This window comes from Papio anubis, chromosome 4 (assembly GCF_008728515.1).
Source record: "Papio anubis isolate 15944 chromosome 4, Panubis1.0, whole genome shotgun sequence".
NCBI classification, from domain to species: Eukaryota; Metazoa; Chordata; class Mammalia; order Primates; family Cercopithecidae; genus Papio; species Papio anubis.
In genome coordinates this window covers 149,530,393-149,558,369 of record NC_044979.1, presented here as the reverse complement: position 1 = coordinate 149,558,369, position 27,977 = coordinate 149,530,393, and the positions used below count along the sequence as shown (strand labels likewise).

The window sequence follows — 27,977 nt, the reverse complement described above, 5'->3', positions numbered from 1 at the left end:
ATGAACAGGTGGCCTGAAGGAAAGCAGACTTTGATGACAAGGAGCCACCCATGTCAAAAGTAAAGGGAAAAGCAGTTCCAGCAGAAGGAAGAACTTGAGCAAAATCCCAGGATAGGAAAGAACTGACTGGTGGTCCAAGTGCAGAGACACCAGCGTGACCAGGTCAGAGAAAGAAAGGAGAATGGCATAGATAGGCAAAGGCCAGAGGTGTTCCAGCCTTCCTGGTGATGGAAAAGAGTGTGCAATTTGTGTCAAGTGCAATTGCAAATTCACAGTTAAATGCTAAATCTAAGTGAAAGCAGAAGTGAATTCCCCATAGAAATTTCCCTTAACTGGTAGCCGGGGATAAATAGCATATTCAAATACCGTTATAGCATGTGACGACAAGAAAACACCAGGTTAAAAGAGCAATGATGTGTGTACAGGCTTTGAAAACAGGGGTTGAACGTGTTCCCCGGAAGCTGGGTCACACTATGACCACGTCCTAGAAGAAGTATGGGATTTGAATTCCTAGGAATCTCATGCTTTCTACTTTTGTCCCTGAAGGAGAGAGGATGGAATGAGTATTTGTTAAGACTGTCTGTGTGTCAGGAATTTTATGCATATTGCACAATTTAATCCCAACTATAATCTCATGAAAAAAATGTTATTTTCTCCTTTTAATGAGTGAGGAAATTTGACACTCAGAGAGGACAGGTGTCAGGCTCAAGTTCATGTAGCTTGTCTGAACTCAACTCTACATCACTCCTCCAAAGTCCACATGTTCTCTTCACACCACAGGGCCTCTGTGGATGGGTAGGACAAGGAAAAGCAGACTCTTCTGCCAGGTCTGCTCAGCCAAAAACTAATAGTCTGAGTGTTTCACTGCTTGCAAGGGCCACTTCAGGAGGTCAGAATTACATGCCCTTGGAAACATAACAAGAAATCTGATTTCTCTCCAATCAGATATTGGTTTGTAGTTAATCAGTTATTATTATTATTATTATTATTATTATTCTGGTTGGAGAGAATGTTGCTGGGCACAGATGTTAACTTGGATATTTGATTTATTATATACTCAGTTGACAAAGAAAACCAGATTTTTCTTTCATTTCTCATAAGCATGGCTGCAAATGTTATGGAAAAGTTTTCTTATTAGAGAAAAAAATAGAATTGAGTTGCAGGTAACATGTTTCTAAAATCCTGTAAATGATCACTAGATTTTTGTTTCCTCTTCCCACAAATGACACATGCAAATGCTTTAAAATTAGAATGCAGGTAGGTTTCCGAGGCGGCCCGCCTCGCTATGGCTTTGCACTTCATGTATAAACCTCACTTTGTGTGTTGGGGTGGGAGAAAGCAATGTGCACCTATTTACAATATACTCAGTCTCCTAAGAAGCTCTTTTATTACCCTTCATGTTACAAGGAAAAGGTGGAATTCCATTTAATTGAAACATCCTAATATGTGTATGTGTATGAACACACACATGCATATACACGTACATATATACCTAAGTATATATGCATATTTATGTAATATACATATGAAATTTGATTTTGACTGACATGCAATTGGAGTATTTCATCTTATCATTATATTGTTCTCAGAGTTGATAGCAGGAAGATCATATGAGGCTTTTGATTGTTTTAAGAAGTAGACTACAGTTACTCTCTCCTATAGCTTTACAACTTTGTAGTTTCAAATGATCAGGCCTGAAAAATAATCTAGTCACTCTGATGAGTGAAAATAGAAAGGAAATAGAAATGATCTTGCTCTTCCTGTTTAAGAATAGCTTTTCTGAGGAAAGGAAGCTCATATCTATCTCTTCAATGAAATTCTATTAATTGCCTTTTTCTTCAGTAGGTAGAGACAGGAAATCATGGTCTATTGATCAGTACAATCTGCTTTCCTCTTTGCTTCTGGGGAATAAAGTATGAATTAAGCAGGGGATTTTAATATTATACACGAAGTGTACTATGTTCAGATAAAAGTTAATAACAAAGCACTTCTGTGCAAAATTTAGATCAATTTGTTCTGTTAGTATTGTAATATGGACAGAATTGCCTTTCTGTCAAATGAGGCACGATTCAGTGGTACTGAATAACATTTTAAGTTTAAAAATTATTTTGAAGATTTTTAATAAAAACTTGAGTTTTGGTTGTTTTATCCTGTTTATAAACAATGAAAAGGCAAACTTCCACAGAATACTGTGTTTTTGTGCTCGTGAGAAGAATATGAAAATGTGGAGAAAGGACAGTCACTTAAACGTAAGAATGGGCTTCAGTGGAAAGGCTTCATGTGTGTGTCTTGCCTTCTTCCTACTGTGTCATTCTGCCATGTCCCTACGCCAGTCTGAAAGCTGTAAGGTAGGGATAGTATTGACAGGAATCAACACCTGCCATATTTTCATATAATTAGGAGCTGAGCAAATAAGATAGATATGTGCAAATGTTTTAAAGGGCAGGGTGAAGGAAGAGACTTGGAGTTAATAAAAATGTGAAGGAATAGGCCAGGCGCGGTGGCTCACACCTGTAATCCCAGCACTTTGGGAGGCCGAGGCGGGCGGATCACAAGGTCAGGAGATCGAGACCATCCTGGCTAACAGCATGAAGCCCTGTCTCTACTAAAAATACAAAAAAGCCGGGCGTAGTGGCGGGCGCCTGTAGTCCCAGCTACTCGGGAGGCTGAGGCAGGAGAATGGCATGAACCCGGGAGGAGGAGCTTGCAGTGAGCCGAGATCGCGCCATTGCACTCCAGCCTGGGCGACACAGTGAGACTCTGTCTCAAAAAAAATAAAATAAAAAATAAAAAATGTGAAGGAATATAGTTGACAAAAACTAGACTTTGTTTAAATGGCTACATACATTTACCAAGATGATGCAAACCTAAAGAGACAAAGAGATTTGGGAGAAGGATAGAAAGGATGTCAACTAATGTTTTGGAGAATTGGAGCAAGTTGCAATCTCAGAAATTGTAGACGAGGAGGCTGCAATGAAATTAGTCAGTGTGCACTACAGAGGCCCTGAGAGGCTCAGTCTCTGAAGGCAACAAGGAAACTACTTTCTTTTCTCCACAGCCCAGAAGGGCATGGAAAGGTGAGTATGTATAGACCTGAATAGTCACAAAGAAACGAACTCCAGAAACTGGCATTTGAGGGTCTTCTGATGAAAAAGCTTCCTCGGGGTAGGTGTGGTGATTCATGCTTGTAATCCCAGCACTTGGGAGGCCAAGCAGGAGAATTTCTTGAGTCCAGGAGTTCAAGACTAGTCTGGGAAGACAGTGAGAACCCATCTCTACAAGAAATAGAAAATAAGCCAGACATTGTGGTGGATGCCTATAACCCCAGCTAGTTAGGAGGCTGAGTGAGAGGACTGCTTGAGCCTGGGAGGTTAAGGCTGCAGTGAGCCGTGATTATGCCACTGCATTCTAGCCTGGGTGGCAGAGCAAGACCTTGTCTCAAAAACATTAAAAAATTAAAAAAAAATAAAGAAAACAAAAAGCTTCCTTGCTACTTGATCACCTGACAAGCCCACCCATTTACGTAGAACTTCCAGTTGGGGTTTTCATACCATGATCTTAGTAATGTATCTACAGAGCACAATCTCCAGACATTTGATAACAGCCTAAATATGAAAGAATGAAATCAAAGCAAACAGAAGAAGTCAGAATAAAGCAAGAGAATGAAGGGAATAGAAGGAAAATTGTAAAAATGATAATTAATAACTTCAGAAAGATAATAGTATATATTCCAGGTATTTACTTGTTACTATCTAGTGTTTAGTATCTGCCAAGCACTTTTCCAACAACTCCATAATAGTGTCTCTTTCCATTCTCATAGCCATATCTTTCAAGCATTACTATCATGTGCATTTTATGGAAAGGCTAAATAACTTGTCAAGGGCACCCAGGTAAATGACAGTCAGGATTTGAACCTAGGCAGTATGGTTAAAGTCCACCTTTGTAACCATTACGTGTCACTGCCTTTCCAAAACTTAAGAACAGAATGTTGTGAAAAGGGGAAAATCAGAAAGTATTTATGCAAATTAAAAACCTAGCTAAAATAAAATATTTATTACATTTTTTACAGTAATTAGTAGAAAGAGTAATGGAATTTTGTTGGAAAATTAACAGTCAAATAAATGAAAAACAGAGAGCAATGTAATAAAATGGGAGTATCAATCCAGTATGTTGAACATTGGACTAATCAGTTTCCAGAAGGAGAGAAGAAAGAGAGATGCAGAACTTATCAAGGTAACATAGGCCTGAAGAGAAGTTCTTAAATAACCCATATCAACACACATAGTATGACATTTTAGGATATACTAAAGATACAAAGAAAATATAGAGGAAAGAGGCAGAGAAAAAGAAAGAGGGAAACAGTCCATACACAACAAACCAGGAATCACAATGGCTTGTGCAGACTTCTCAACACTCTGAAAGCTAGAAGACAATTGGAGAAGCCTTCTGAATATTAAGAAAAAAAGTGATTTCCAGGCTAGAATTTGATTTCAAGTCAACATAGCATTCAAATGTGAAGGGTCTAAAAGGATGTAAGTGCCCTTTTTCTGTTACGGAGGTGTGTTTCTGCAAATGAGCAGACGAAAAGAAACATCATGTGAGACTTAGGCCAAGAGATAATTGGAAGTGATTAAGGAGAAATTCCATTCCATCCTCAATGGAGAACAACTAAGCCACGTTAGAACACATTAGAACAGAAAAAAAACGTCTAATGTGTTTGAGCATTTGAAATGACAAGTATGATGTTTGAAATTAAATATTTGAAACAAATCACTTAAAATACCTGCCAGAGCATTTATTGGGGAAATATTAACAGTATATAGAGAACCAATCATATAAAAAGAAAGACAGGAGAAATTCCAAAAATAGGTAACAAAAGGAACATAAAGCATTAAACACTATTTGACTCAGCCATGAATAAATTATTTACATCATGATAATGTAAATAGTGAATAATGATTTAACAAAATAATTATAAAGGAGTTGGGAAGTGAGAAGAGTACAAAATCCTCATGGACAAAAACAGGAATCAGTAGATAATGCCTAATGCATAAATCAAGAAAATACTGGTCTATTATTTAGAAAAAGAAACCTAACCAACTAGAAACTTTTTTTTTTTTTTTTTTTAATATTGGAAGGATCAGCGAAAGAGTTGAAAGAGGAAGTCCAGGAATAGAGAAGGATGGGAGAGGGTGCTTGTGTTTTCTGACCTTTTTAGTGTAAGTATTTTTATGTTTGCAAAACTTTAAATGACATCTAGAAATGTAGAAAGGAACAATATTGTAGAAATGTGAAGATGATAACCACAACTTGGATTTGATATTGAGGCAAGCAAAAACACAAAATTAAGAGCCAAAGATTGGGAGAATAACAAACACTCTTTAGAAACAGAAATTGGAGAGCTAAACCTCCAACTCAAGGAGAGAACGGAATGTGCTTGCGGTAGTAACTTTACAGATAGATGCCTTAACAAAAACAGGTGACTTAGTCCATTTGGGCTGCTATAATAAAATACCATAAACTTGGGGTAGCTTCCAAACAACAGAAATTCATTCTCACAGTTTAGAGGCTGGGAAGTCCATGATGAAGGCATCAGGAGATTTCTCTTCTGGTGAGGGCCTGTTTCCTGGGTCATAGATGGCACCTTCTTGCTATGTCTTCACATTGTGGAAAAGTGGGAGTGAGGGATGTCTCTACAGCCTCTTTTATGAAGGCACTAATGCAATCCATAAAGGTTCTGTCCCCATGATCTAATTCTCCCAAAAGCCCTACCTACTATTACCTTCCACCTTGAGGGTGAGAATTCCAACATATGAATTTTGGGACCACATGAACATTCAGACCATAGCACCAAGGAACTTCATAGAAAGGAATTTCATAAAGTGTGCATAAGTCTCATTTGTGCTTGTACTCTGATTACCTACACCCATTTTTGTAAGCATAAAATTAGAGACAATGATTATTATCAAGGGTAGAATTGAGGGCCCATAAGTGTCACAGCAAGGTAGCTTGGGTTGGAGAGGGGCCTGAAATGCAGACTTGTCCCCATGATACTGAATCTTAATTATAGGAAAGGGTTCTGGATTGGTTGCAGATTTACTGGTTTCAATTTTTTTTACACATGTAATGATTGAACCAATTCTCTTTTCAACCAGCAGCCAGCAACTCAACATCACCCTCCCCCCTAGCTCTTAGCATTCCTGACCCCAACAGCCAAATTAATCATTCCCATTTTATGCCAGGTATTTAGGTATGCCAAGACCTACTTATGACATAGAGTGATGGTTATGAGCTGAGGCTTTGGATTGAATCCTGACTCCACCACTTCCTAGCTGTGCAAACTAGACACGCTACCAAACCCCACCAGGAAGTTGAGGATGATAATATTAGTACCAGCTCATGAAGATTTTTGTGAAGATTATATTGAAAATATTTATAAAGCACACAGCATAATTTCTTTTATGTAATAAACACTCAAGATGACAGTCATTATTATTAATGTTATTAACTTGGAGAAGTATTACTTCATGAATATTGTAACTTTTAATCATAAATGGATTAAATTTTATCATTATTTGTTATGTCAACCACATTATGGTCCTTATATGACTTTAAAACCACTTAGAAAGGAAATACTTATAATTTATTGAAGTAATCCGAGTAATTTGCATTTATTTTGAATCTTAAACTTTATCAGCCTCCCTAATTTTTCCAATCACTTTGAACTGATACTACTCATTCTTGGTACTCGGTCTTCTCTTACATTCAAACATCTTGTAAGGCATAGATGTAATTTATGAAGTTCTTTGTCTCTTCAAGGCAGTTTTATCCTGTATGATTTTTTAAGTTCACCATTCATTTTAGATCATTGGTCCTTTTTATGTATCCCAATTATCTGTTTCTTCTATAACCGAGATAACAAGATAATGTGCTACATTATCTCTTTGGAAATTTAAAATAAGCAGTAATTTTTCCAGGCCAGGCTCTCTAAGAGGCTTCCCAAGATATCCAGAGTCTGACTAGCAACTCTAACCTCTCAGAAACATAGTATTTTGAGCACATCAAGGGTAGATCCTTTTCTGGGAATACATTCTAATGAACCACAATGGCAGTATTTAAATTTATAATGAGAAATGGCAATCACAGATTCCAGGTACTTGATGTCCATATGAATACTGCCTTTATCTCCTGTAGACATATCTACCCAAGGAGTTAAATCATCATTTATTCATAGAGCTTAAAATAAAAACAAAGGGAAGTAGTTAAACACATTTTTTGTTTACTGAAATCCAGCTAAAAATGGCATGATGTGTTAATCTCCATGCAATAGATTATCTTGTCTGGAGAATTAAGATACTCAAAGTTGACTAAGCTCTCTTTTACTTTAACTCACCAACTTGAATGGATACTTCCAGTACTTGTCTGTGTTATTGTCCTTTTTCTGTTTGAGGTAAAATTAATTCAGATTCTCCCCAAACTCACTAATTATTTAGAAGTTATTTGGGTATCACCTCATCGTTGTTAGTTGACTTTTTCGGAACTCTGCAATGAAACTCAGGCAAGGTCTTATAAGGAGAAATTAACAGGTGAAATATTAATTTTTCATGTAGACTTGAGGCCAGTTTTTAGAAGAAATTAGTCTTTGTGATAGATATGCTTGATTTCACATCTTGTTGGAAACAGCACACCTCAGTAGCTTCCATCTTCTTGCCACTTCCTGTTAACAGAATCAGAATTTTATCTTCCCCTAATCTCCCCAAAACATGAGCTTGTCACTTATTGGAGCAGGTCACCAGGAGAAGCAGAAAAGTGACTGTACAGCTTTTCTTTTTGTTCTTTTTTCTTTTTTTTTTTTTTTTTTTTTTTTTTTTTTGAGACGGAGTCTCGCTCTGTCGCCCAGGCTGGAGCGCAGTGGCCGCATCTCAGCTCACTGCAAGCTCTGCCTTCCGGGTTCACACCATTCTCCTGCCTCAGCCTCCAGAGTAGCTGGGACTACAGGCGCCCGCCACCTCGCCCGGCTAATTTTTTTTTTTTTTTTTTTGTATTTTTAGTAGAGACGGGATTTCACCGTGTTAGCCAGGGTGGTCTGGATCTCCTGACCGCGTGATCTGCCCGTCTCGGCCTCCCAAAGTGCTGGGATTACAGGCTTGAGCCACCGCGCCCGGCCAAAAGTGACTGTACAGCTTTTCAATTAGTAACACATTAGAAGGGATTTCAAGAGCTGGGTAGGGGCTGGGTCCCTTAGAGAAAGGAATCAGTAAACAGGAACTCCAGAGAGGGAATGAGTAAATAACTTTAGAGAGTTAGGAAATATAGGAGATTCACAAGGAAGCAACTGTCCCCCCCACCCCCCCACTTCCTTCACCCTCCCCATAGGCCAGGGGGAATATCCATTCCATCATTTCTCTTAAATTCCCAAATCCAAACAAGGAGGTGTTGAGATGTTTAATCCACCTATGGTAAGAATAAGCTAGATAACTAGAGGAGAGTACACCACCAAGACCCCTGTATATAGCTTGGCACCATCATCTGAATTATTAAATACAGAATTGCACAGAACATCATCAGATGCCAGTGTGTACTTATTTCAGGAAACCCTTAGAAAGAAACAGTTTTTTTAATATGTTGTAGGATCTCCACTTCTGTGAAGCCACAAACAGGTAGGAACACAATATCCCCACTCAACTTCTTTGAATACAATTCTCTTCCCTGTACTGTAGAAAGAAGCCTGCTCTGAGGGGGCCCAAAAGAAGAGAGGATTTATCAAGGTTAAGTTACTTGTATGAATGACTCCTTTTCTTAATCATAGATGAGTAAATTCTACAGGTTTGAATGGAATACAGTTCTTTTTTTCTATAAAATGATTATTCTTATATTAAATGTTAATTTCAGAATTGTGCTCTGTGATGACAACCTTATTTTGCTTATTTTCAAATTCTTGAAATTTGTCTCTCTGTTGTCCTCCTGTAACAAAGCACTTGAGGTATAGTCAGGAGGATTTTCAGTTAGAGTTAATAAAATATCCCTTGGTCATGGTTGTCCCAGTAATACATGGAGGCATACATAAGATTGTGACCAACCAACTCTACAGGTTAGAGAAGTTTTAACTGTTAGAGCAATGCAGATAATCTAGTTTCATTCTAAAAGACTTGATTTGAAAACCCTTCATCCATTGAACAAGTGTTCAATGTTCCATTGTTCCATTGAACAAGTCCTAAAAAAAAAAAAAATGTAGAGTAGGATTAATCCAAACTACTATCTAACTGTATTCTTCAACCTGATGGTGGAAGGCAGAGAGATGTAGATGGAGATCCTCAATGTCTCAGAATCGAGGACATCACTTTGAATGTCCCATGATCTCTAGTTTCCTTCTACCTATGCTTCGAATTTTATGATTTGTGTTTTAGCAATACACTAAATAAAATATTTGTTGGATTGCTGAAACAATCCTTTTATGGCTCACCTTACTTTCCTGAAAAATACACCTCAATCTTTGTCATTCAACTGCAATTTCTTTAAAATTTTTACTCATGATTCGTGACACAGAGATTGTACACAAAGTTCCATTCTGTCTGGGATGTAAGACCATTAAGGTATTGTAAAGCACCAAGACTGTGCTTTTGCAATTTCCCTATTTCAGAACACATGTTAAGCAACAGGTTTCCTAGTGGTTTAAACATGATCAGGAGTTAGGTGTGCTCAGTACTGACTCTACTTCATTCTTGTTCTGTCCGTCTGTGACTTTTGAGCTTGCTGGATCACTGTGTCACTCACTAACTATCTTGGTGTCTCCAAATTCTATAAAATAGTAGATAATTGATAAAAACATTTACCACCTTGTCACTTGATCTTTTTGGGGATCAAGAAGTTTCGCATAGGTAATGAATGGGACCTCAAATGTCAAATCTGTCTTTTAACCCCCAGAAAACATTTTTCTTGAGTGAAAGAATGATTAGAAAATTCCTTTTCCACCTGTACTTGAAGGAAAATACTTATTTTGTTTACATTTTAAATATTTCTTGTAATGTTAAAGATGGTGAAGTGCCTAGAGATCCATAAATGGATATATATATATATATTTTTTTTTTTTTTGGCTGGAGTATAATACTTTTAAAAACCGCATCTAGTCCAGACATGGGTCTCATAAATGTGAGTGTTCTCTATTCTTTAGCATTGTATTATAGAAACACTGGAGAAGTATAACCTACAGCAAGCACCGCCCCAAACTGTTTGAAACATCATGTCTTTTTAGAGTTCACAAACATTTTTTGACACAAAACATTACTGAAATGATGAATCATCTAATAACTATGTCCTTTATTGATATTTCATTTTATTATCAACAAAACTCTGCCATGTAGTAAGTAGAAGCATTATCATTGCCATTTTGTTATTGATTCAACTCCATAATTAAATTTTTATTCATAGATGAAGAAAAGGGGGTGTTGAGGGTGCAACAGGTTCACTTAAAAAATGTATTTTTTATGACTTTCAATTTCTTAAGAGATGACACAAAAGATCTGCCTAGCCTACTTTCTTAACCCAAGCCCTAACTGAAAGTCTAAGAGATGTATTTCTAGGGAATTACCCAACCTCAGCATTCTCAGGTTTTCCAGTGTTCTCTGTCTGTGTCAGAATTCGAAAACACTAGCTCAATAATTCTCAAAATTAAAAGTCTGCTTTTATTACCTGGTAATAAAATAATAGGCATATTAACCATAATCTTGAAAAGTATATTCTTTCAATTCTGTTATAGAACAAAAACAGATTGTTTTTAGCTAGTCAAGAGGTTTGAAATATTGTCAGATAGCACATAATAGACAATCAATTTAATATTTATTAAATGAATTAGTGAAATTTGAATCTCATTTGTTAAATGAATTAGTAAAATTTGGGCCTCAGGGAGTGGGGCTTAGAAGTGTGAGGGAAGTCTGAGAAACAAAGTCAGTGGAAAAGCTGCTGATTAAGAATACGGCACTACTGCTTTTCAATTCAGAGGATTTATAAACAGAAATCTAGGTGTATTTTCTTAATCCGGGTTGCTCAAATAGAACCAGAGTTTTATATATTTTGCAAGTCTCCCTTTGGTAAATCCCTAGTTAACAATAAAGCTTGAACTTCTTCCTTTTACTTCTGGGTATTTTGCTTTTTTCATGCTAATAAACAGTTTAAAACCATGAAGAAACTCTTAGTAAGTCATATTAGCTCTACTAGGCCTATTCAATAGAGGCTCTGGGCGTTTCATTTGAAGAAACCATTGATCCATTGACTCATCACCAGGACAGCAATTATCAGTATATGGCATCATTTGTAGCACAAAGACATATGGTTAACTGGGGGTTCTGTTTAATTGATCTCTTTGTTAACCAGGACTTTACAACATCTTAATACATTAGAAAAGTAACATATGCATAAACATTTACTTTTAGAGTCAGGTTCCCATTTATATTTAGAATGGGTCTAATCCATATTTTAAAATATATGCATACATGCTTCAAGTAGGATTAATATTGTTTAAGGTCTAACTTATTTTGTCGTCTAACAGTTTTTATTTATTTCATCTTCTAACAGTGTTTATTTAGAAATATATCATGCCTGTAATCCCAGCACTTTGGGAGGCTGAGGTGGGCGAATCACGAGGTCAGGAGATCCATCTTGGCTAACATGGTGAAACCCCATCTCTACTAAAAATACAAAAAATTAGCCAGGCATGGTGGCACGTGCCTGTAATTTCAGCTACTCGGGAGGCTGAGGCAGGAGACTCGCTTGAATCCGGGAGGTGGAGGTTGCGGTGAGCCAAGATCATGCCCCTGCACTCCAGCCTGGGTGACAGAGCGAGACTCTGTATCAAAAAAAGAAAAAAAGAAAAAAAAAATGTGTGTATATATATATGTAAACTTGACTACCTTGAGTATTCTTTTATTTTTTTTTTAATAATAGAAAGCCAACATCTCAAGTTTTACTTCAGTTATTGTCTCTGATTTTTCTTTTTTCTACCCATGGGATACATTGTAGATTTTTGCCTTTATATAATGAGTTTTGTTTTGAAATCCTTACGGCTCTTGTAACTGCAGGCATGTCTAAGTATGAGATTTGGAACATACCTCATAGAATACAGCAAAACAATAAAGAGTTACCAAAGAATTACCGTAAGAAAAAAAAAATTACCCATGTAAATGTTGAAGTCATATCCTGACCAAAGGAGGAAGTGGCAGGTCCCTGGGCTCAACCTTATCTGATGCTGTACATTAGACAGCACACTGCTGACTATTTTCAGTTGTTTCTGTAACAGCAGAAAGTGCACTCACTAGGAGTAGTCAGGATTCAAAATGCTCAAGAGAAAGCCATCCAATGTTTCAGAGAAGGAGAAACATCAAAAACCAAAGGTAAGGAAATTTCATACATAGTTAAATAAAATCAAACTATTTAATAGAAAATAAACACATACGTGTGTTTGAACACATACAATGTTCTCATCTGTGAGTCATAAGTCAAACGTAGGGTTTAAGGCCTCATGGCAAATATGGAAAAATTAAATTGCAAAGTTGGATTTTAAATCACACCTAGCAATTATTGTCTCTGTAATTTTGTCTTATAGTGCATATTGGAACATTTACATCTGTAAGTGAAGTTTGAGTTCAGCTCAACTTCAAAAAAATCAATTTACTGGTCTCTGAGTGTTTGTTATCATAAAGTCTTCTTGCACGTTTTTAATGACTATGAGATTGTCAATGTCTATTAAACAGTCTACTGAATGAATTTTATCTCTTAAGAGGTTAGCTCTTCAAAATAGAGTTATGAGAAGGTTGTAAAATGGAAATGTTATGGTTAAATATAAGACTTTTCTCATTTTTGAATGTTAAGCTATGATAGTTTGTTGTAGAGATGTATATTTGCTATTCTCTTGAACTAATGTTATTACTACACAAAAAATTGGGCTGTGTTTCGAGAAGCATCAAAACAGCATATACTCGTAAGTTGACAAATTGGTAATATTAATATGTAGAATGTTGCTCTGTTCTTTGTCTTGGCAATAAGTGCTACTTTAAAAAAAATAGGTCATGGGATAAAGTTTAGATTCTATTGTAGAACTCTAGATTTATTAATAACATAAAACAACTATTTACAATGTACCAATGTCAGAAAATTTCTCCAATATGTGTACATTTCTTTTCTTAGGTAAATAAAATTTTTAATCTCTTTCTGAGATAAACAATAGCTGAGTCCAGATTTTTTTGAAGGATTCATTTATTGTCTATCAGTCTTTGTATGTTAGGCACCCATTTTCAGAGAAAGAGGTTGGTTTCTTTCATTTGTTATGACCTTTTGAATTGATGAGATATAGAACAATGGTCAATATTTTGAAACTCTTTGAAAGTTACCATCCAAGTTTTTCTGAAGGAAACAAAAATAAATGATTTCCTATCTTTGGAAAGGTAGAATAAATGATTTTTAATATTAATTCTTTCTGACCCATATACATAATAATGGATAGACAAGCATCTTTAGTTTAAAATATAGCTAGATAACGTATCATGATTTTTTTCCCTAATATAAGAAAAATCCAAAGTAACATTTTCCAAATAATACAAAAAAGTTTTTAAAAGCTTGACTTGTGCTTCTATTTAAGATTAATTTTATATGATATTTACTTGATTAAGTGCAACAAATAGTTGACAATTGTAGGTTTAGGGAAGATCATAAAAGTTAATATGGAGAATGATATACCTCAAAATATTTAAAATCTAAAGATAGAGTATTTAATAAAGGCTGTATTTTATAGTGAGTTAGAGTCATATTTATGACATTAAACTACTTTCAAAATGATACTTTACTCCATCATTATTTGCCTTAAGAGCAGTAACTATTATAATACACTTGGAATTTTGTTAATCTTGACTTTCTTATTTATAAAATAAAAATATATTTGAAAATATGTACATCTTTGAACAAAACATATCACAGAAAATGGTAACATTGGTAACGCTAAGTTTTGTTGTGAATGAATTCTTATTTTCATTAGACAGATGGTTTCATTCTGTATGAATTTAAAGAGATGTGAGAATAGATGTACAGGTATGTTTTTCATACATTCAGCTGGATTCTTTCCTTTTAACATGGAAGTGATATTTTTCCATTTGTAATTATGTCTTAAAATAACTCTTCTTTCCTCTTAATTCATATTTATTTTGGTGGGTAATTTTCTTTGCATATTATATGAATAAAGAGCAGTATCCGGCCAGATGCATGGGCTCACACCTGTAATTCCAGTACTTTGCGGGGCTGAGGCAGGTAAATCACTTGAGTTCAGGAGTTCTAGTCCAGTCTGGGCAATGTGGCAAAACCCCATCTCTACAAAAAAATGCAAAAATTAGCTGGGCATGGTGGCATGTGCACATAGTACCAGCTATTCAGGAGGCTGATGCAGGAAGATTGCTTGAGCCCAGGAGATTGAGAGCTACAGTGAGCCGTGTTCGTGCCACTGCACTCCAGGCTGGGCAACAGAGCAAGACCCTTTCTCAAAAAAAAAAAAAAAATTGGCAGAGGTGGATGCTATGATAATCCCTACAAATGAAAGGCGCGTAGAAAAAGGAGTGCAAATCCTTTCATTTACTGAAAAGAAATTTTGTCTAGAAAGGGTCTATGTCTAGAAACAGAACCATCAAGAAATTGGTCTGAAATATAGGGAATCACTGTCTTCACTACACACCAGATGTTAGTTTACATTTCCTAACCCAGAAACATAAACTCTGCATACTATACTCTCAGAATTTCTGAAAGGGATTCTCTTGTTTTTGTGTGTGTTTTTTTTAATCGTAAATGCTATAGTAGGGTAAAAAGTGACAATATTAAAAATGAAGAAAATATTTAATCATTTAGCTTTTGTTAACTGTCATTGGTTCTATTTCAAATGACCTATTGGCCAATTCAAATGCAATGCATATTATAAATAATGTTACCTCAAATAAAAATGATGAAACTTTTCAATTAATAATTAATGGACAAAGATTTTGTTATTAGTATTTTCAAATAGGTCTTACAGCTATGAGAAGGTTCAAAACATTCATGTATATAACATGTAGCAATAGATTTTGAGTCCTATATCAAAAATAATTTATTATTTTCTTTTATTCCTAAAACTTATCAATAAACATGTTCATGAATTTAAAAAGAGTAAATCCGAATACATGTTAACCACAGTTTTACCATGTGCCTGTTATAGATATTCTATAACAGAAACTGGTAAATTCTTGCAAAATTATTACAAAAGAAACCCATTGCATGTACTGGAATCTCAATAACTTCTAAGGGTTTTAATGTATGTCTCAGAACTCTCTGCTGTATATAGATAAATTCCAAATTAAAAAAGAAATAGGAAGAATAATAGTCAAGTATTCTATACTTATATTAGTTAAAAATAGGCTTGCTTAATATACATGCAAGTTACTGTTATTTTTCTTCTTGAATTTTGTTTTTACCTTGGAAACAGGGTCGTGCTGTGTCACCCAGGCTGGAGTTGCTGTGGTCCAATCATGGCTAACTGCAGCCTCAAACTCCTGGGTGGGCTCAAACTACCTCCCGTCTCAGCCTCCTGAGTAGCTGGGACCACAGGCGCCATGCCACCAGCCCAGCTAACTTTCTGATTTTTTGTAGAGATGAAGTCTTGTTATGTTGCTCAGGCCGGTCTCAAACTCCTGTGTTCAAGTGATCTTCCCACCTCAGCCTTCCAAAGTGCTGGGATTACAGGCATGCGCAACCACAACTGACTGTTTTACCCTCTTACTACTAGTGCCCACTACTGATAGTGATTTTACAAACTTCTAAGCATATACAGTATTCAGATTTGATGAAATGTTATTGCATTACACTCTACAAATGCTTAAACTATAGAACATAACAATTTTCCTTATCTGTTTTTCCAACTAAAATATTTTATTTTTCTATATTCATCATTGGTTTATTTTCATGTCAATTGCTGTGCTTACAGGTTTTTGTACACTAATTTATTTAATATTTGTAACAACTGTGAGAGAATGACTCTTATTTAGCCTCATATGTAAAGAGCCTAAGGCATAAGGAAGCTTAATTACCTTGAAGAAGACACAGAGTTAGATGAAAAATGAAACTGATGTGAAATATGTTAGTTTCCAATACTTCCGTTCTTAATATACTGCCATTATAAGCAACAGGACTGTAGATATTATTTCTGTTTCCACCTGAATTGCTGGCTAAAGTTTATGGAGATCAGGGAGACCATGTCTGTAAGAGCATCTGTAAGTTTAGAAATCCTCATTCCTGTCTCTGACTATGCAGGAAGTTCTTCAGAGAAATCCCTCTAGGTGTCTGGGACACACACATGTCAACACCTATGATTGTAAAAACTTTCCTTCCCTCCCTCCTTCCCTCCCTCCCTTCCTTCCTTCCTTCCTTCCTTCCTTCCTTCTTTCCTTCCTTCCTTTCTCTCTCTCTTCTTTCTTTCTCTCTCTTTCTTTTCTTTTCTTTCTTTCTTTCTTTCTTTTTCTCTCTTTCTTTTCTTTCTTTCTCTCTCTTTCATTCTTTCTCTTTCTTTCTTTCTTTTCTTTCTTTCTCCTTCCTTCCTTCCTTCCTCTCTCCTTTCTTTCTTTCTTTCTTTTCTTTCTTTCTCCTTCCTTCCTTCCTCTCTCTTTTTCTTTCTTTCTTTCTTTCTTCTTTCTTTCTTTCTTTCTTTCTTTCTTTCTTTCTTTCTCTCTTTCTTTCTTTCTTTCTTTCTTTCTTTCTCTTTCTTTTTTCTTTCTTTTCCCTCCTTTCATCAGGTTCTCCCTCTGCTACCCAGGCTGAAGTGCAGGCGCAATCACCACTCACTGTGGCCCTCACTGGCTCATAGGCTCTGCCTCAGCCTCCCGAGCTCAACTGGGATCCGCATCCCTGCACCACCATGCTCAGCTAATCTTTATATTCTTTGTAGGCATGGGGGTTTCGCTAGGTTGTCAGGCCAACAACTTTCTTAATAGTCAAATATTTTTAAAAATGACCCAATATTGAAGTAAGCACCACATATCTTCCCTCTGCAGCTAGCATAATACTTTCAATGTAGTAGACTCTCAATAAATATTTGTAAAGTGAAAGAAGTTTCTTCAGTCTACTCTAGAGGTGTCTAATCTTTTGGCTTTCCTGGGCCACATTGGAAGAAGAAAAATTTTCTTGGGCCACATATAAAATACACTAACACTAAGGATAACTTATGAGCTAAAAAAAAAAAAAAGAAAAGAAAAGAAAAACAAAAACAAAAACAAAAAAAATCACAAAAAAATCTCGCAATGTTTTAAGAAAGTTTATGAATTAGTGTTGGGCCACATCCAAAGCCATCTTGGGGCTACAGGGTAATACACCCTTGGTCTACTACATACAGCCTGGTTCAAGTATGGATACTCACCCGAGCTATGTACTTTTCTTTCTTTTTTTTTTTTTTAACAGGATTTTGTTTGTTTTTTCTTTCTTCCTTTTTTTATTTTAAGTTCTAGGGTACATGTGCAGGTTTGTTACATATGTATACATGTGCCATGTTGGTGTGCTGCACCCATTAACTCCTCATTAACATTAGGTATTCCTCTTAATGCTATCCCTCCCCCTTCCCTCCTCCTCTCATCCCACAACAGGCCCTGGTGTGTGATATTCCCCGCCCTGTGTCCAAGTGTTCTCATTGTTCAATTCCCACCTATGAGTGAGATCATGTGGTGTTTGGTTTTCTGTCCTTGCGATAGTTTGCTCAGAATGATGGTTTCCAGCTGCATCCATGTCCCTACAAAGGACATGAACTCATCCTTTTTTATGACTGCATAGTATTCCATGGTGTATATGTGCCACATTTTCTTAATCCAGTCTATCACTGATGGACATTCGGGTTGGTTCCAAGTCTTTGCTATTGTGAATAGTGCCGCAATAAACATATGTGTGCATGTGTCTTTATAGTAGCGTGATTTATAATCCTTTGGTTATATACCCAGTAATGGGATGGCTGGATCAAATGATATTTCTAGTTCTAGATCCTTGAGGAATCGCCACACTGTCTTCCACAATGGTTGAACTAGTTTACAGTCCCACCAACAGTGTAAAAGCAGTCCTATTTCTCCACACCCTCTCCAGTACCTGTTGCTTCCTGACTTTTTAATGATCGCCATTCTAACTGGTGTGAGATCTTATCTCATTGTGGTTTTGATTTGCATTTCTCTGATGGCCAGTGATGATGGGCATGTTTTCATGTGCCTGTTGGCTGCATAAATGTCTTCTTTTGAGAAGTGTCTGTTCATATCCTTCGCCCACTTGTTGATGCTGTTGTTTGGTTTTTTCCTTCTAAATTTGCTTAAGTTCTTTGGAGATTCTGGATATTAGCACTTTGTCAGATGGGTAGATTGCAAAAGTTTTCTCCCATTCTGTAGGTTGCCTGTTCACTCTGGTGGTAGTTTCTTTTGCTGTGCAGAAGCTCTTTAGTTTAATTAGATCCCATTTGTCAATTTTGACTTTTGTGCTGCTGCTTTTGGGGTTGCAGTCATGAAGCCTATGCCTATGTCCTGAATGGTATTGCCTTAGTTTTCTTCTAGGGTTTTTATGGTGTTAGGTCTAATATTTAAGTCTTTAATCCATCCTGAATTAATTTTTGCATAAGGTGTAAGGAAGGGATGCAGTTTCAGCTTTCTACATATAGCTAGCCAGTTTTCCCAGCACCATTGCTTTCCCCATTGCTTGTTTTTGTCAGGTTTGTCAAAGATAAGATGGTTGTAGATGGGTGGTGGTGTTTCTGAGGCCTCTGTTCTGTTCCATTTGTCTATATCTCTGTGTTGGTACCAGTACCATGCTGTTTTGGTTACTGTAGCCTTGTAGTATAGTTTGAAGTCAGGTAGTGTGATGCCTCCAGCTTTGTTCTTTTTGCTTAGGATTGTCTTGGCAATGTGGGCTCTTTTTTGGTTCTACATGAACTTTAAAGTAGTTTTTTCTAATTTTGTGAAGAAAGTCATTGGTAGCTTGATGGGGATGGCATTGAATCTGTTAATTACCTTGGGCAGTATGGCCATTTTCACGATACTGATTCCTCCTATCCATGAGCATGGAATGTTCTTCCATTTGTTTGTGTCCACTTCTTTCACTGAGCAGTGGTTTGTAGTTCTCCTTGAAGAGGTCCTTCACGTCCCTCGTCAGTTGGATTCTTAGGTATTTTATTCCCTTTGAAGCAATTGTGAATGGGAGTTCACTCATGACTTGGCTCTCTGTTTGTCTGTTATTGGTGTATAGGAATGCTTGTGATTTTTGCACACTGATTTTGTATCCTGAAAATTTTCTGAAGTTGCTTATCAGCTTAAGGAGATTTGGGGCTGAGACAATGGGGTTTTCTAAATATACAATCATGTCATCTGCAAACATGGACAATTTGACTTCCTCTTTTCCTAATTGAATACCCTTTATTTCTTGCTCCTGCCTGATTACCCTGGCCAGAGCTTCCAACACTATGTTGAATAGGAGTGGTGAGAGAGGGCATCCCTGTCTTATTCTTTCTTTGCAGCAAATCTGTTAATATGTGTGTAAAAATGTTTGTGTATACGTACAACTCTAATTCATTTTAAACTTTATGTTAAGAACTCTAATATACCCATGTTATTAAAGAATCCCATTGTTATCTAAGGGTAGACCTTGGTCCAGGTTAAAGAATATGGTAGAAACTTTGAAAATAGAAAGACATGGATCTCATAAATTAAAGTTAGTAACTGTAATTAGAACATTTTGGCCTTTACTTGGCATGGATTAATGATCTGTGTTAACAAATTTTAGCTGGTTTTTCTTTGAGTAAAGGAGATTCAAGTACCATTGTTATTTTTGAGGGAAACGTTAAAAATAATGACAGTTCTGGAAATAGCCTTTTTTTAAACCATTCTTTTTAATCTAAAGTGCATACTAAATGAGACACCATTAGTGTCACAGATGCTAATTTTCACTAGCAATGACTGAAGTGGCATTCTTTCCCATTTGCATTTGATCCTAGCAATGATGAGAGGTGATGAGTTGATTATGAGCTGTTTTCACTGCACTGCCTGCTGTGCAAATTTATGCTCCTAGACAAGGATGACACATAGTTGTGCTATTAAAGAGCTTTCTTCACTGTTTTTTTTGTATCAAGACTGCTAAGATACATTTTTAACTCTTATCTAACCAGGTATGAGAAAGAGAAGAAGTATTTATATGCACTGGTGCTTACTTGAGGCCAGGCACTTGTCCAAGATGCTCATGTCCATTATTATATTTAATCTTCTCAGAATCCCATGAGATACACATTATTTTTTTCTCCAATTTACAAAGAAGGAAAAAGCCCTGTAGATGCAAAACATTTTCCCCAAGTTAAAAGATTTGGGATTTATGGCACAACTTTCTGCTTCTAAGCCTGTGTCTCTCCCCTCCTACTCTCTATTACTTCTTCATCTGGGGTACAATTTTTGTTGAATGTTTGCCTTTACAAACAGAGTTTTCTGCAATAAAATATGTGATATAAAATGCCGGTAATATGTTAGCTTTACTCTTTTCCCCTTTAAAAGATGGTAGCTATAAATAAATATTTATTTTAACTTCTACTTATTACCTCCGTCTCCTCCAAAAACAAAACAAAACAAAAAACCAAATCTCTCAAAAGGTTGTCTTCACTTTTGTGTTTATGTAGCATTTAAAAAAATATTTTTGATAAACTATAATGCAAAGATAAAACCAAATAAGACAAGTCAGGAGAAAATGGAGTCTAGAACATGTTAAAATGTATCTCAAGGTTCATCAAGGCTGACTTGAATCTAACGACTTGCTACTCATTGTGGTCCTACAGAGCAACAGCCTGGCATTCCAGGAGCTTGTTAGTAATGTGCATTTTCCAGTCTGCCCCAGGCCTATGAAATTAAAACATACATTTTAACAAGATACTCAGCAGTTCTGTGAGCACTTCAAAATTTGGAAATGATGCTCCAGGCCGATGGTTTTTGGAGCCTAGGCTGAACATTTGAATGACTGAAGAGCTTTAAAAAAAATACTGTTGATTGGGTTCCATCCCCAGATATTCTTATTTACCTAACATAAAATGTGACTGGGCATCAAGAATTTTTAAAGTTTTCCAACCTGGCAGCACTTTTTTCTACTTTACAAAAGACTTAAAAGTTAATTCACTAATCCATGCATTCATTCATTAATTTATCCTTCAGTGCCACAAATGTCTATTAAATGCTTATGATGGACAATACACTGGAGATACCAAGGTGAACAAAACAAAGATCTCTGCCTTAATAGGACGTATATTTACTGGGGATGACAGGCAATAAATAGGATAAATAAGTTAAATATACAGTATGCTAGATAATCATAGGTGTCAAGAAGAAAAAAAAAATTAACAGAAAAGGAAGATTTGAAATATGAAGAACTAAAGAAGCCTTGGTGAGAATGGGGCATTGGAGACAGGACTGGAAGAAAGTGAAGGAGCTGGTCTTGGGATTGGTGAAGGAAACTGTACTCTGGGCAGAGAGAAGAGCAAGTGCAAAGGTCTTGAAATGGGACTGTCTCTGGTGTGTTTGAGAAGCACTGGAGTTGAGTATACAGGGCGGGGAGAGCAGCCACTGAGAGCTGGATCACAGAGGGCGTTCTAGGCCATTAAAAGAATTTTAGCTAGTGTTGAAAGATTTCTGAGAAGTGATAGAATCTGGCCTACGGTTTAGTTGGTTTATTTCGGCTTTGTGTTTCAAATATACTGAAGGGAGTGAGACCAGTTAAGAGACTATTGCAGAAACCAGGCAAGGGATAACTGTGGTTCTGACAAAGGAACGGCCCAGTTGACTTGGATGGTGAGAAGACTCTAAATTTGGGATATATTTGTACTTATTGTATCCATTTGGATATTTATAGGAAACATACCACATGCAGTCTAAAGACAGCAAACAGAAAGTTTCCACTGTCCTGTCCCATTCTTGCTTCCAGGTGGTGCTTGCCTTCCAAGGAGAAATGGCCTCATTCCATTGTTTACAGCCACCAGAAATTCACCCCAAAATTGATGTCTCACTTTCCAAAGGTTTCTTCTTCTTCCTTAAACATATAATTTTCCACTGGATTTTATTTTAATTTGTAGTGCACCTTTTAAATAATTTTTAGCCTTCATCACTTCTCTCCAAACAAAGCACTAGTTCATTTTAGTGCTTCCATTTTATAGAATATGAATCTGTAATCAAGTTTTATCCCAAGCAGGTAGCAAAAGGTTTGGGGCCAAATATATTAGCTATACGTGAAAAGTGTTCAGATAATATTCAGAAAGATCAGGAGATGAATAGCTAGAGAAATGACAGAAGCGTAGCCTCCCCTTTGTTTGGAAACTTGGATATTGTATTTTTTAAGAAGCATTATAGAGTCACTATCTTGACTACCAAAATGCTGAATTTGTTAAAAATCAATTTAGTCAGACTTATCTCTTTAGTCTTTCTTTGCCTTGCTTTGGAGATAAATGGTTTCAAAATCCCTGAAAACTGAGGGGTTTTTTTTGGTTTGTGTGTTTGTTTGTTTACAATAATGGAATCAAGTCCATGCTTTGCATATCTGTTTCCAAATTTAGCCTTACCAAACTGATCCATTTCTCTTCCTTTCTAGTGTTAAAGATTTTGATGAACTTTCAGAAACAAGACATTCATACAACTTCTTAGTAGAGAACAAAAATGTCCTCCATTAAAAATTGATTAATAATAGCGGAAGATTTTAAACTGTCTCTGTTGGTAGAAGAAGTGATTCTTGCATAGATAAAGAGAGCCATTTGTCACCACAGCTGGCTAAGTGCCCCTCCTTCCTTCACCTAGTCTGTATTAGTTTGCTAGGGCTGCCATAACAAAATACCAGACTCCAAGTGGCTTTAACAACAGGAATCTACTTGTTCACACTTCTGGAGGTTGGAAATCCAAGATCAAGGTGCTGGCAGGGTTGGTTTCACAGAGAGCTTTCAGGGAAGGAACTGTTCTGGGCTTTTCTTTTTGACATGTAGATGGCTGCCCTTTTACTGCCTCTTCCTCTGAGCCTATGTGCTCCTGATGTCTCTCTCTGTGTGTCCAAACATCATCTTACAAGGACACCAGTAGGAATGGATTAGGTCCTACCCTAACGGTCACATTTTTTACTTGATTTTCTCTTTAAAGGCTTTATATCCAAATACAGTCAGGGTCTGAGGTACAAGGTGTTAGGGCTTCCAACATATGAATTTGTGGGAGTCAATTCAGCTCATAACAAAGTTCGTGAGCTTGTACTAATTGGAAGTAAGGATTAGGATTTTAGTTGCTTCCTTCCTTCCAATGACTCTAGATCTTTCTCCACTTCCAGTTGACCAGTCCCTTAATGCTGCCAGCCCCACATTTGACTTGACTGCCTTTACCCATACTCGGCAGTGTTAGTTATTCTTTCCTTCCTCCCATCCAAATGTAACTCTGCCACAAACCACTAGGCCTCTATTAGGAATCATTTGAAAACTAAAAAGTAAAACATCTGTTTGACCAGTGCTTTCTGGCTGCATATTAAAAACAATAGCAAAAACCGTGATTACTTTTGCACCAACCTAATATTAAAATCATCTGGGGTGTTTTACAAAAATACCTGTGTCTGGGCCCTAATACCAGATCTTCTGGTTTGGTTGGTAGAGTGAGAGGCTCATGTTCCTGATGATCTGACCACTCTTGTATATTTCTGTCTGTGCTTATCTTAGCCTAAAATGCTCTGTGCTTTTTTCCCCAATCTATTAGAATGTATAGGTGGACGGTCACTTCCTCAAGAAAGCCTCCATCAGTTACCCCAGCGCAGTGTATTAGGGGCAGTCTGGCAGAGCAGTAGGCAACATGAACTGAAGGCGTAGAGATCTGAGTGTGAATTTCTTACTTTGATATTTCTTAACCAGGAGACTTTGAACATTTTCTTAAGCCTCTTGAGCCTCGTTGTGGTAATCAGGAAAAGGGGAAGTCTTAAAGCATGTCACATAGAGTTGATGTGAGAATTAAGTAAATTACCATATGTAAGCTTCCTAGCTGGTAGTACATATCCACTTAATAATCTGTCCCTCCTTTCTATTTTCATAGTGCTTGTTCCACATTTCCTTGTTTTTTTTTGTTTTTGTTTTTTTTTAACTCATAGTTTTTCAGTATGTGCTCGCAACTATATTCACCATCAAGAACAGAGGATCAGGGGATGTATTTTACTTATATTTGTATCCCTGGGATTTTTGTTGAGGATTCAAGAGAGATTGAACTCAGTCTACCTGACTTTCAGATTCCGTGTGCTTTTTATTACACTTTGGCTACCACTGAAAACATTGATAGTATAGAACATAGTAGTGATTTCTCAGTATATGTATAATGAGCGTGAAATGACTAATGGATAATATTAGTCATCTACAGAAGTAGCCTACTCCAGAAGATAGTTTGTAAATGGGTCACTGATAAAGATCTGGGTAACACCCACATCAAAACAAAGTAACCATTCCTAGAATCAAAATAATCAAACATTGTAGTGTAATCTGCCTTAAGGAAAAAAAGTATTAGCAAAAAGGTGTTGTTTGCAGACAGCCTAGAAATGTGTGGGAGAGTAGAAATTTGCCACTGTGTCTGCAAATAATGCAAAACAGCTGAAGCAAATATCCCATTTGGCTGGACAGACTTCTCCCCTTAGGTGAGATGTGTACCTAAGGCTAGGATAACTTCATGTCTCTAGTCTTAATACCACTTAATTGACTTTACTGTGACCACTACATGAATCAAACAAACTTCCAGCAATGATCTGGTGTCCCGTGTAGTGTTCCTTCCAGGGGAAACAATTTTTTGATCAGTCAACATGAATATGCATTTTTCTTGGCAGATGAATTTCTCACAGCAAATCAATGCTTGCTTGGTTAGTATTGCCGTTTTTGATATCTTATCTGTTTGGTTTATGAATTACTTGCCTTGAAGTTGTATATTTCTGCATGCTTCAAAAATAAAGTTCCCATACTTGTTGAGGTGAGGACCTGACCCTGGACATAGAGACATGATACCTGGCCGACGTGTTGGCTTCCTAGAAGGATTGAACTAAGTTGCTAACTGACTTCACTTCCAAGTACATTTTCTCTACAAAAGGAAAATAAATACGATTAAATCACTAAGTTTCTTTATCTTTTTTTTTTTATAGTTTTAACAACTTAAACTCCTGGAGTAAGAGTCAAGTCAAATTTGCCTTGTATCAAAATCTACACAGTGATACGGCATTAGTCTCAGTATTTAGTTAAAAAGAGCAAATTGGAATTTTCTCATTTTTTTTTCCCCCTGAATACTTTACGTGGTGACAGTTATGCTACTGATATTTTTAATTAAATAAAAGTGGCTGGGCAGGGTGGCTTACCCCTGTAATCCCAATGCTTTGGGAGGCTGAAGTGGGAGGATCGCTTGACAGGAGTTCAAGACCAGCCTGGGCAACATAGTGAGACTTTGTCTCTACCAAAAATAAAAAACAAAAAAAATTAGCTGAGCATAGTGGTGCACATCTGTAGTCCCAGCTAGTCAAGAGGCTGAAGCAGGAGATTGCTTGAGCCTAGGAGTTCAAGGTTACGATGAGCTATGGTCACATCACCGCACTCCAGTCTCGGCAACAGAGCAAGAGACGCTGTCTCAAGAAATAAATAAATAAATAAATAATAAAAGTGATAAAATATTAAATATATATATTTTGTAATACTTATGATTATAGTTTCTTTACATTGTTAGTTATTACATAGCAATCATCTTTTATCTTTTGTTTGATTTGTATGTTAGGACATCTAAAAATTTCAACTTTAAGGTTATGACTATCTCACTGTATTTATTTATCAATTATGAAAAAGTCATTACCAATCAAACAAATGTTTATGACTTTAAAAATACAGTTCCTTCAGAGATAAGTGTTCTACAATTATTGAACATTACATTATAGGCCAAGGAGTGATTACAAACTGAGTTTATTTTTACCACTATTCTTTCATTTCAACTCTGCTATGAACCCCCTCAATAGACTGAAATATTCATCTAACCAAATCCCAATTTGCTGAAAGGTAAATAAATGTAATTGAAAATAAAAATAGTTACAGGACACTATCATCTCTTCCAAACATCCTAACATGAACTTACTGTTTTATTTTCCCACCCATTCTTCCCCTGTTTGGGATTACATACCATATATTTGCCCCACATAAACATGTCTGTTCTTCCTAAGAAAAAAAGCGTTTAAATTCCTAAGACTAGCCGCAGCGGGTGCTGCCTGGGATGGGAATGTTTATAAGCTTTATGATATTAACTGCAGCACTCAACCTCAGGTGGCATAAAGCATGCAAAAAAGAACTTTCTGTCAGTTTTATTATTTCTAAAAAGGTTCCCCTTGAAGCAGAAGAGTGACCTTGCTCTGCTGAGCTGACATATGCCACTGGATTAATGGTCGAGCCCTGCTGGAGGGAAGCTCACGGAAACATTACAACTCCAGAAGCTAGGCTGGCGATGACCATTAATCAGGGGGCCCCAAATCATGCATCAAACACACTCATTTAAAAGTAGTAAAAATGACTCAAAAAAACCCAAAACTTTTTGAGAATTAGCTTATTGTTTGTCATTACTTGTGTTCAAGGAGGTCGTGAAATGACTAAAATATCCCCTGGGCAGACATTTCGGAAGGTTACTGTGTACCCAGAGACCAAGTGAATGCAGAGGACTTTTTGTTGTTGCTGCTGTTGTTGTTTTATTTTATATATTTTTTTAGTTATACTTTAAGTTCTAGGGTACATGTACACAATGTGCAGGTTTGTTACGTATGTGTACATGTGCCATGTTGGTATACTGCACCCATTAACTCCTCATTTACATTAGGTATATCTCCTCATGCTGTCCCTCCCCACTACCCCCATCCCACAACAGGCCCCGGTGCGTGATGTTCCCCTTCCTGTGTCCAAGTGTTCTCATTGTTCAATTCCCACCTGAGTGAGAACATGCGGTGTTTGGTTTTCTATCCTTACAATAGTTTGCTGAGAATGATGGTTTCCAGCTTCATCCGTGTCCCTACAAAGGACACGAACTCATCCTTTTTTTATGGCTGCATCGTATTCCATGGTGTATATGTGCCACATTTTCTTAATCCAGTCTGTCATTGATGGACATTTGGGTTGGTTCCATATCTTTGCAGAGGACTTTTAAGACTCACAGAAGTAAAAGGGAGTTTTTGTTCCAGATAATTAGATGGGAAAGTTGGTTAAAAGGATTTTGTTTTCCCAACTTAATTTTTACATCTTTATTTAATCAGAAATTCAAAGTTATGGGTACTATAAATGTTTGCCTCTTGGCGATAATTTTATTTTATTTTAAAAACTGGAGTGACTGGAATTTAGTAGTGTGAAGACAAGATGGATAAACTGTTAGGAAATATTTCAGGAAACTAAAGTTTTGTTAACATACTCAATTATCACATATGTTTAAAAGTTTTGGAGCTGTACTGCATATTCTTCCATCATGTTAGATAATAATAAAAATTTTTCAAGATTTCCTCTGTCTCTGATTATGGAAAAGAAAAAAAAATAGCTTATATCTAAGATCCTGAAAGAAATTGCTCAATTTAATTTAGCTAATAATAAGTTACTTTTGGGTTTTTCTTTTTTAACTCCTTTGAAGATAAAATGGAATAGACATAATTTCTCTTTTATACTTTTAATAGTTTGTCTTTTAGATTAATGACACTATACAAAATACATATGATAAATCTTATTAACAGTACAACAAATAGAAAAATCAGTCACTTATTACAAAAACCAGAATAAATTTGGTAATTAAGTTTATGGTTAATGTAGTAAGGTCTATTGAGATCAATATTCAAAGTTATTCTCTTAACTAACAGTTGCTTTTTCAAACCATCATCTTCACTATTACCTTTTGTCTATTTGCCATATCCTATACAGGAGTATTATTTGGGCAGAA

General features: G+C 36.4%; 1 protein-coding gene and 1 long non-coding RNA gene across 4 annotated transcripts in view; both read left to right on the top strand.

Annotated features, from left to right (window-relative positions):
* The window catches only part of LOC101023944 (SAM domain-containing protein SAMSN-1), a 133,426-nt gene that overhangs the window by 59,684 nt on the left and 45,765 nt on the right, over window positions 1-27,977 (top strand). Inside the window, exon 1 of one of the 3 annotated variants that reach the window (XM_031665669.1) lies at window positions 12,227-12,386. The exons of 1 other annotated variant lie outside the window; for it this stretch is intronic. In XM_031665669.1, the coding sequence (XP_031521529.1) occupies window positions 12,330-12,386 (57 nt within the window). In that variant the 5' untranslated portion in view covers window positions 12,227-12,329. Of the gene's footprint in view, window positions 1-12,226; window positions 12,387-27,977 lie in introns of those variants that run through there. One more of the 3 variants, XM_009202443.3, reaches the window with a different exon arrangement.
* LOC116274566 lies at window positions 19,428-25,027 on the top strand. The gene is made up of 2 exons (XR_004183335.1): window positions 19,428-22,063; window positions 22,633-25,027. It is a non-coding gene; the product is annotated as an uncharacterized LOC116274566 (long non-coding RNA).